Here is an 11,060-nt window from a genome sequence, read left to right on the forward strand (position 1 = left end):
AACAAGGAGAAAATCACAAGTCCAAATTTCTTATGCAATACAACACCAGTGATTCCTGATTCAAGTCTGTAGAACAAATGTTGCAAGATGAATAATGTGCTGAAGCCTAACACTTATGATTATGGGTTTATCAAATCCATAACCATAATTATGAGCAATAGTAATTGCGATGCACACCTTATAAAGCACAAAAACAATCAATGTTGGAAAATACATTTTGATTCCAATGATACAAGTAAAAGGATCTGAACAGATTCACATCTCGACCACATTTAGGCGAGCATGTGTGTTCACTTTATGGCATTACAGAGAAGTTTTATCTAAAACGTGCGTTTCTAAGTGATGCCACATTAATGCAGTAAAATAAAGACTTATTTATTGCTGTGCATATAATACTATGTACTATATACAATAGCAATATCAATACATATTCATGTCTCCCAAAAGAAAAGACTACGTATCAGATCATTGCCCAAGTATCATAATAATGGATTGACAATGGATTTATACCCATATGACATGGGTGACATAAGTATTTTTAGGTAGCAAACATGTTTGAAAGCAATTAAATTAATATTTTCTTAGTTCTTCACCATTATAAAGAGACGCTGTAGTAGAGGGATGTTTATCTATGGTGGACCTGTTTAACAGAACAACCATCATGCCTGAAGGCCACGTACAAAAGAAAAACATATGCTACAAAATCAATAGTTTTCTAATATTGCATTTTCAATTTAAAACCACAGTGACTGCTAACTGAACTACATAAGAGTTCACAAGAAATGTGTACCGATCCATTGCTGATGCTTGTATGCATATGAGAGGAAATACGAGCAGAGTTGAGTACTTTATGAACCTCCTAAACTCTAAACATTTAAATAAGTAATATTATTTACAGATGTATTATTTACATGATTTAAATATAAATGTTTGACCAGTATATGCTAGCCCCTATTCACAAACCATACACAAATCACACGGGCTAGCCTACTCGCTGTTGAGCCCGGAACACACCGAGGCGACACCGACGAACTAGTGGCGACGAAAGCAGACTGCAGGATCGGCTCACGTCGGCCAAGTAGCACGTCAGTTCTGCGCCTTTCTCGCACACTGGTTCGCCAGCTGAACAGCCAATCAGAACGATCAGATGGCCCGACTGACTGACGAGCTCCGACACCGATTCAACATGTCGAATCGGATGAAAAAAAGCCAACGAGGACCAACTTCAGCCGACGGCGCGGAACACACTGAGAAAACGTAATCTGTCGACGAACAAAAACTGCCCGACGGCCGACCGTAACACACACAAACACAAGCTGTTCTGAGAACAGCCATGCTATTCTGTTATTCAGCAAATCATTTGCACACCTGTCTTTTTGTTTTCTTTTTCTGAAGCAATAGCAGCATATACATATACACACACACATATACACACACCCTTACCCTATTTAATTCTAAATGTTTCTATATAAATTATGTACAGAAGCACTAAATCTTGAATGACAGGCGTCGGCAGGTTTAAAGTCAAGGGTAAAGGGCAAAACTTTGAAGACCACAGAGGACCACGCTAATTTAAGCACTATGAAGTAACCGTCAGGCAAACTTAAAATGCCCTCTGCTTCCTAATTTTTTCTGGGAAGTCACACATCCCCCTTTGAGGTTTTTGCTCTTCCCAAAACACACATGGACAAAATTTTCTCTCTCTCTCTCTACACACAGAACCACATGGCCCTCCACCCTCCCACCCGCTGTGGGAGGTGTCTGCCCATTTAAATGTCCTTATTGGCCGCTCGTGAGGGGCAAAAACAAAATCAGCTGGGCCCCTGGCACATTGGATTCCAGAGTGCACAAGTGTGTATGTGTGAGTGTTTTAGTGAAGCGTGAATGAGTTTTTACAGACATGCCGTGCAGGTGGCTGAGGTTTAGTTTGGTTTCATTGAATGAAGAGATGTATTTCCTTTGCACCTTTAAGTGCCTGTCTAAGAGGGGCTAGTACAAAACTACATGACATTGGCATTGACTGGGTCAACAGCCAAGCTCAGCTAACACGTAACCTCACATATGAGCTGAAAAAACGGAAGCATCGGATCTGAAATTTGAACTAAGTTGGCATTGTGATTGGATTATATAATTTAAAATTTTGTCAATCCTTTGTTGCTGTTGGCCTTTCCACTTGTTTAGGTTTTAAGAGTGATAGCTTCCAAATACAAACATCTGCTCTAAAGGGGTGGGCCTTAATCACTAAGTGTGCATGAAATCTGCACACAAATGCTATCATGAACAAATGACAACACGCAAATACCTTTCACACTGAAATTTATGAATTTGTAAATATGGCCTTTTTCCTTTGAGGTACACAACTGGATGAACATTCTCAGATGGATCAGGTTTAAGCTGCTAAACATTTCACACCCAAATGTTTACGCCCTCAATCTGATTAAATGAAAATCTATTAAAACACCACAAAACCAGTCCAGTCCAATCAGAAACTGTAAACTAACTTCCCATCTTATGATCAGCATACTGCCACAGGGAGAACAATAAAACACATGCACAAAGACAAAAACAAGTCTCTAGACCCATCACCATCTCAAAACACGGTCTGCATACCATAACGGCTTCTTTGATAAGCTGCCAGAGGTTTCTAACATAAAATTATGAAAGCACTTCCATGTGGCATTGCTGTATGCATGCTATAGAGAAGAAGAGAAGAAACTCCATCTGGATTGCCGCTGAAGCCCTCAAAGAAACCCACACAAATCTACGCAGACCTACGTTCCACATACATATGTAAAAATGTCAGAGGTGAAGGTTGAACAGTTCTAATGAAGAAGTCAGAATTGCTTGCATTAGAATGCACTACTGTCTCACAGTGGAACTGTATTTCAGGATGGCATTTTCAGCATCTAAAATGAATGAAGCAGTAAATTCAGCGAGGTCACAGGCAGGTTATTATCAGCTCAAGCTCCATGGATGGACTGGCCATGACACCTAAAGGTCTGTTTGTTGCCTCCATTTGGTGTCCTACATAACTCTTAATAAAATCTTGATGTTTGAGCCTTGAACTAAAGCAAGTCTAGACAGAGACGTGGGATGTCTGGTAAAATTTTCTGGAGTGTTTTGACTGGTGGAATTACTAAAAGTTTCCACTGTGAGTCCTACTGAGTGCACTCCCTTTCTCCATCCTGACTGGCTACATCTGTCTTTCTTCCTTTAACAGCATTAAATGTTCAGACATATGTTGCGCTTTCACTGCATCCTGCTTTACAGCTCTGGGCAGAGCCTCTGGCCAGACACACTTTTAAAATGCTTTTCAAAGAGGGCTTGGGGGAGGATGGAACATAGCAGGCCATGTTAAAATCATATTTAAAGCTCTTTTTGTTAAAGATGCTCTTCATAAACCTGTAAAGATTAGAAATGTCAAATGTCTGTTTTTGACCACATATGGGTAAATATTTAGAGGGAGTCTTATAGATGGCTAGACATCGTATCAGCGAGGGATCTGCCGCATAATGTGCTGACAAGTTCACATTCCTTTCGGACGTCGCCTCAATCTGAGGAAAACCCTCTCTGCAAACTCCTCTTAACCCCTGAAAGACTCTCTCCTCCATATGGCTTGCGTCTTGGTTCTTGAGAGTTCAGTTTGTTTTAAGTGTGGACCACCAGATTCCATATCAAAGCACTGAGATGAGCGCACGTGAAAATGGTTAAAAACAAAGAGTCACAGGGTAATGGAGTTCCTGAGACAGGGCTGTAAAACGCAAGCTGAACAGCTCTTCTGGCCTGCGTTCATGAAGCCCCCTGCTAAATCCAGATACGAGCCATGAAAAGTTCTCAAGACACCAAGACAACTGTCAGTAATAAAAATGTTGAATTGGATCAATAAAACATTGTTTTACTTGGGCCTTTCTGAAAATCATTGGATTTTGGTCATAGCTGAGGGAGTAATAATTTGTGTAAAAACTGACAATGTTCAGTTTTCCCATTCCTCTTGTCATAACTTTTAATAATTGTTTTTTTATATGAGGAACATATGAATACACTTTTTTTCTCTCTGGGTCAAGTCAAGACTTTTTTGTTAATGTTTTTCAAAAAAGTCTTATGAAGACTATTTATTTGTACAAAAATACAGTGAAAATAAATATGAAAAAACCTAAATGTGACCCTGGACCACAAAACCAGTTGCTGGGGTATATTTGTAGCAATAGCCAAAAACACATTGTATGGGTCAAAATTATTGATTTTTCTTTTATGCCACAAAATCAGTAGGACATTAAGTAAAGATCATGTTCCATGAAGATATTTTGTAAATTTCCTACTGTAAATATTTTTGATTAGTAATATGCATTGCTAAGAACTTCATTTGGACAACTTTAAAGGCGATTTTCTCAATATTTTGATTTTTTACACCCTCAGTCTCCAGATTTTCAAATAATCGTATCTCGGCCAAATATTGTCTGATCCTAACGTCAATGGAACGCTTATTTATTTAGCCTTCAGATGATGTATAAATCTCAATTTTAAAAAATTGACCCTTATGACTGGTTTTGTGGTCCAGGGTCACAAATATTGTATATAGTGAAATATTACAATTTAAAATCAATTTTAGGTTATTTTAAAATGTAATTCACCAAAAAGTAAATTTTAGCAGCCTTTCAGAGACTTCAGAGTCTTATAATGATCCATGTTGACAGTTGTGCTGATTAACATTTTTATTAAGGATTCTTTGATAAATAAATTTAAAAGAACAGCATTTATTTATAAGTTCTGAATGCATTTAATTTTCTGGAAAAAAAGAGAAAGAAATAAAAAAAAATTATAAAATTTATAAATTACTAGCCCCGGACGTTTGAATGGTAGTGTATTTGTAATAAAACTTGTCCCTTGATTGACACGCCCCCATAATTAATTAAATCTCTTACATTAAAAAAAACAAATCTGACTTTTGATTTCAATATTTTGATCATGGATCAGCTCTTAGCATGGGTCAAAAGAAAGGGTGATCACATAATATGGAAACATGGATGATGTCCAACCAACAAATCCCTCCATCCTTGGCTCCAGCAACTCAGTGTTGGGAACTAAACTAAAAGAGAAAGGAATTTGCATTCGTGTCACAAAAATGATGGATAGTTCACAAGAGAGAGCGGGGTAGGGGTTGGTCTCTATGGTACTTCATTGACCCAACTAATCCCACATAGAATCCATTCTGGCGGTTTGGGATGACCCCTAACCCACTGCCTTAAGCAAAAGAAGACAACAAGCTTTTAGATATTATGCTTTCCCATGATTCACTACTACCCAAGAGCAGGCAGTAAACATATGGCACAAACTAAGTACTATTCTGAATATCCAATGATTTTAAGTTATATATTTAGCTATATATTTAAACTCAAACAGTGATTTTGATCATCTGGGTTATTTTCGATATTTAGGTTTTAGCTAGTTGGTTGCTTCATTTAGTAGCCAAATTGGGTGGTAAGAAAAAAAAAATTGTATGTTGTAATTTTAATAAAAAATTATCAGAATGAAAAGCAAATTAAAAACAACATCTTACACCTGACAAATGTTAATACAAATTGTCATTTTCTTTTCTCTGCTTTTAATCTGAGATTAACGAAAACGCTGACGGTTTTATGTGACCTTATTGACGTAAACACATTAATTCAGTGTCATTTATGTCTTAAGTGAATGCAAATGGATGAGACAAAAAAAGAAAAGATGTGACTATTGCATCTGCACATTAGGCTTGCAGTGTAAATGCAGCCTAATAGACCAGTCCTTTATGCAACAAAAGGAGTCGATAGTGCAAACTGTGGACAGTGCATGAATAATGCAAAGGCAATTACTTTCAAACAAAGAGATGGACACCATTAGTCCTTCTATTAATTAAAGAGGAGAACATGAGGATTATAGGTTAGGTTTCAGTGTGTTCAGACTTATGAGCACAAAACGTTTAACATCTGCAGACTTCCAATCAAAAAAAAAAAAAGCTTTTCTGTTTCATTGTTTAAAAGAGCAGATGTCATGAACACTGAAAGCGCTGTTAAATGTAAACTCAATCACTTGGGGCTGGATGTTACTACTGTTTGACCTTTCACCAGAAGGATTTCTTCACCTCAAACACACGCACACAGAAACAGGAATGTAAAAAGCATCTAATGACCAGATCAGTTCACTCCAACCAAACCAACCCAACCAGATAGAGATGTAGACAATGATTGAGAATCCCACTGGTCTCCCAGGTGGCTTCTGGGAACTGATGTCATAGCATTCCACAGACACAGCCTCCAAGCAAGAGCTTCCCGTTTCCACCCTACTGAAGTTCAACTCCACTCTCTATATAAATCATTTTATATTTATCCACCACACACACACACACACACAAACTTCTCTTCATTGCTCTTCCATAAAACACAGAACCTACGCATCTATGAAGCCAACAACATGACACATAAATCTATAGCTTAAATCTAAAATTTACAGTTCAATAATTTGTCCAAGGAGAATATAATTCTGGAAATGATGGCTTTATTCACTGAGCTCACTTTATGCTCAGTCAGCAGGCTACTAATATAGCAATGAATTATGTCATCTTATTAGTCACCAGTTAGCATTAAATCACAGGTTAATTTGTTCATAATGTCAGTGGAACACGCATAAGCTATGCTGTTAATGACAGTAGCTGAGGGCTCGGTGAAACCGGAGTCCTCCTGTGTGCATGCCAGTATGGAGGCTAATAGATGGTGTGGTGTGTTTCTGGCTGCTCCAGTGCAGTGCATTGTGGACTATGTGTGAGGTATGCAGGATGAGCCCTCACAGCGCACAGCTGATACCACTAGCATGACGACACGTTCTGCATTCAGAAATAAACACGCCCAATGTACTATTAAAAACACCCTGCACATGGGCAAAATGTGCAAGTACGTGAGGAATTTATGTAGGGTTTTTTTTGCAGAAAAAATCTGAAAGAAAATAATGATAGATAATATGATATATTTCCAATGAGAAACATGGCATATTTAATAATAATAATAATAATAATGCTAAAGGCATGTTTTGTTGAAAAGAAAATTACTGATGGTTAAATTGTTATTAAATCTATATACATGTAAAATATATACACATACTGTATATACATATACACACACATATATACACACACATATACATACACATATAGGCCTATACATATATATAAAATACTGACTGTTAAATTAATAAAAAAAAAATGTGAAAAAGCCATTCTAAATTACTACAGACTTTCCATAAGTGTTTCTCAGTGAATTATCGTTGACAGCACTAGGACTCGACTAGTTCAACAATCAGGCTACATGAAACAGTGCAAAGGCCACAGGTAAAAACACAATGAGATTTTAAATACTATAGGCCTGAGACGTTCATGCAGCACCGGGCAACACATTGGTCAAACAGAGAACACCATGTCCCAGATAAAACAACTTCTGAAACGGCAGTGAGAGCTCTCGCATCAATCTAGAAAACATATGGACCACTGAAGCTATACGCAGCTGCCCCGCATATTGCATTGGAATCCATAACACTAGAAAAAAATATATATAAAGTGCTGATTCTTCGAAAGCATCAAGACAGTGAGATCAAAGTCTAAGAGACTAACTTCCAACAGGAAACAGGCCTGTTATTTAAAACCCTCAAAAAGATGAATGGTCAGGAATTCTTGAAATGACACAAGCAAGCACTTATCAAAAACAGATATGAACCATTTGAAATGATGCATAAATGGAGATGATCAATGTTTGCAGCTATATTCACAATTGTATACTTCAGTACTCATGGTTTTCAATACTTAAGACACATGGTTTGCCTAAAGTTAATAATAAGTATATTCTGATACATCTATTCGTTACAAAATATACAAAACATTGTATGTTTAAGACCCTAAACCAGCCCCTGCAGCTCATAAATCTGAGATCAATTAGAGGAGAAAATAATATAATTAATATAATAGCATAAAAAAATATAAAAATAATAAAACAAAAACTAATAATTTAAAAACTTGTTCATAACATAATACTTTTGTTATTTACCAAATGATTATTTATTACAGACTGAAAAAAGCAGAAATTATGATTACATTAAATATACATGCATACTGGGATTCTTTATCTGCAGTAAAAACAACAACCACATTAGCAGATCTCTATAATACATTATAGCACCCCAAAACAGACTAGTACCCAATATAGATATTAAAGATGACAGATCCGCCCAGAGTAGTGGTCAACCAATAAGGGTTTTCCATTCCTAAACGATTACATATGGTCCCCTAAATCATGAATACATGGTTACATCCTTGACCATTAAGTTGTGCATTTATGACAATTTTTTTTTTTTTTTTTTTTTTTTGTAGGTCTGACTGTAAACGAGGCTAGTATTTAGTAGATGCTTTTATAGTAATTATTACAGTACTGTAACTTATTACAGTTGCAGTGAAAGTGTGGACACAACAGTAATGGTCTTGGTTGAGGTTCGAACCTACAACCTTTCAGCAGCTGGCTCAGATTTAACCACTAGACAAAAACATGCACTAAACAAATACAATGAACCTCTGGAGACAAAACTCACCGCGTTATCATGCTGCTGGCAGAAGTCCATCCTCTCCTGGAAAACATTCAGCATGGAGAAGCTGTTGTGGAAGGACTGGGAGATGTTGATCGGGGTGTTGGAGTTGTTGGTGCGGTTGGCCAGGTGTAAACTCTCCATCAGCCCCTCGATGAAGTGGTCTTTGGTGAGTCGGACCCTCTGGTGGGCCCTGACGCAGTTATCGCACAGGTACTCCTGGCAGTCCAGGCAGTGGGAGGTAGCGGGGTTACCCTCATCACAAGAGCTGCACTGAGGGTCTGAGAGGTGCTGGGGTCTCAGAAGACCAGCGTGATGGACCACCGATGAAGGCCGACCGTTCTTGCCCTGTTCCTCAGCAGAGACCACCACATCCAGCAGGTTGCTGAAGAGAAAGTTGGAGGAAGGCAGCGCGTCCACGCCTGATTCCGACAGAGACACTTTTTGGTCGCATGTGGGGCATCTGAGCTTCAGAGGGTCACCTGGGATCCTGTGGCCCTCCAGGCATTGCCTGCAAAAGGCGTGCAAACAGGGCAAGACGTGCAGCCTCCTGGTGGATGAGGTAGATGAGGAGTTGGAGGTCTGGGAGGACGAGGAGGAGGTAGATGAATTGGAGGAGATCGGAGCAGAGCAGCCGCACAGCTCCTTGCACAGCGGACATGTTTGCAGGTCGGAGTCTGGGAAAGACGCCATTTGCGCAGAGGACCACAAAATAACTTCACACATAAAGACGCGTTAAGATACACAAAAGCTTCCGAAATGGTTCCCTGATCAATTGGAGCAAATACTGCAGATCATAGACTTGGCATGCTGCATTTCCGTTTAATGAGTTTAGATTGAATTGGGCTCTCTGCTTTTGTTATTATCGATAGCAATTCGCTGAAAAAACTTTACGCAACTTCTCGAGTGCACGTTTGGAAACTAATTGTCATTTTGAGGCCTTATAATCCCTCGCTATGGGGTATTAACATTGTTGCGAAACATGAAATCCGCTGCGAGGTCCCTGCTCCGATCCTCCCCCACCGCCGCATGACGAGAGGGGCCAAACGCGCTCGATACGGTGTCAGTTTTTTCCTTCCCAAACGCAAATATGTCCGTTTCCCATGAACGCGCTTTAGTCTACCATCTGCGCGTCGTTATTCTCAATACGCGCTTGCGCGAGCCGCAATTAAATAATTCAAAGTATGTCCCATGTAGCTCGTTAGCACGCAGCGCAGCGCCCCTCAAGATCCTGTTACTGTGGTGAGGCTGAAAAGCCCCTTTAACTTCCCTCAGTCCGGTTACAGTAACACTTTGGCGTACACTTTGGGGTATAAAGTAACCATTCAACCGTTCGTTTCCACTCGTTCCCGAGGTTTCAGCTGCCCATATTCGTCTCGCGTTTAAAGCGCAAAACAAACGCTCTCCGCGCGTCTCTTCAATCCGCATTCATTTTCATTTTCACTGGCAATGACGCTCGCGCGGACTACAATTCTACAGCGCGTGACCGTCAAGCGAACGCGTCCATACTAAAAATGCCTAGAGCGCACTTCCGCCTGTGAACACTCTAGAGGGGCGGGGCTTAGGTGGCGAGGGGGCGGGGTTGGGCAGGGCATTCACTTTAAAGTAGTAGGCTACATATTCATATCTATAATAAGACTACTTTTTGATTACTTTTAGACCTAACTCATTTATCACATTGATTTAAATATGATAATCTTGTACCATATTGATAGGCCTAAAAATACAGAGTAAGAAAATATATTCTATTCATTGTAATTAACAATATGAATTAAACATTACATCAAGGTTTCCCAAACTGGGGTCCATAAAGGTACTGCCGCAGGAGAAAGGAACTATTTTAGAAAGGAACATTTAAAAGATGACAAAGAGTAATTAGCGAGAATTTATTGAAATTGTGTGAATTATATATAATCAATAACTGTAGTCTGATTAAGAGTATTTTAAAATGTAATTTAATATAATTACAAGTAGGCTACTTAATTCTTGGAATTTGTATTTATTTATTTATTTTATTTTATTTATTTTTTAACGCAGTCATGTTTGTTATCCCATGTCTTGCTCCTTAGCTTAAAAAAAATATCTAAATATTCTTTAACTGTTTGATTATTGGTATAAATAAATTAATGTGGGTCAAATTTATCTTGTTAATCTGAAGGCATGGTCAAATTTATTTTATTTTTCCATCTTGAAATTTATTTATTTTTTGTTAATTATAACATTACTATAGCATTTTTTTTTTATTGTATTTTTGTTTTTGTGTGTTTATTAATTGATTAGATTTCCAACAAGAATTACAATTCAATACTAGGGCTGCCATTCAATTTAAATAAAGTATCTTGATTAATCCTATGACTTGTCCAGCTCCTTTTTGAGGAAAAATATACTTCAGACTGAAAACACTAAATAACCCTGAGCAGCATAATGTTCTTTGAAAGGAACACTAATCTGGTTTGGTGTCA

The 11,060-nt window shown here is 38.3% G+C and overlaps 1 protein-coding gene across 1 annotated transcript in view; it reads right to left on the reverse strand.

Annotated features, from left to right (window-relative positions):
• trim71 (tripartite motif containing 71, E3 ubiquitin protein ligase) overlaps positions 1–10,111 on the reverse strand; it is a 31,053-nt gene extending 20,942 nt beyond the window's left edge. Inside the window, exon 1 of the mRNA XM_058746683.1 lies at positions 8,605–10,111. Within this exon, the coding sequence (XP_058602666.1) occupies positions 8,605–9,324 (720 nt within the window). The 5' untranslated portion in view covers positions 9,325–10,111. The remainder of the gene's footprint in view (positions 1–8,604) is intronic.
• Positions 10,112–11,060: the final 949 nt, after the last annotated feature.

The sequence above is a fragment of the Onychostoma macrolepis genome, chromosome 16 (assembly GCF_012432095.1).
Source record: "Onychostoma macrolepis isolate SWU-2019 chromosome 16, ASM1243209v1, whole genome shotgun sequence".
In the NCBI taxonomy this organism is placed as follows: domain Eukaryota; kingdom Metazoa; phylum Chordata; class Actinopteri; order Cypriniformes; family Cyprinidae; genus Onychostoma; species Onychostoma macrolepis.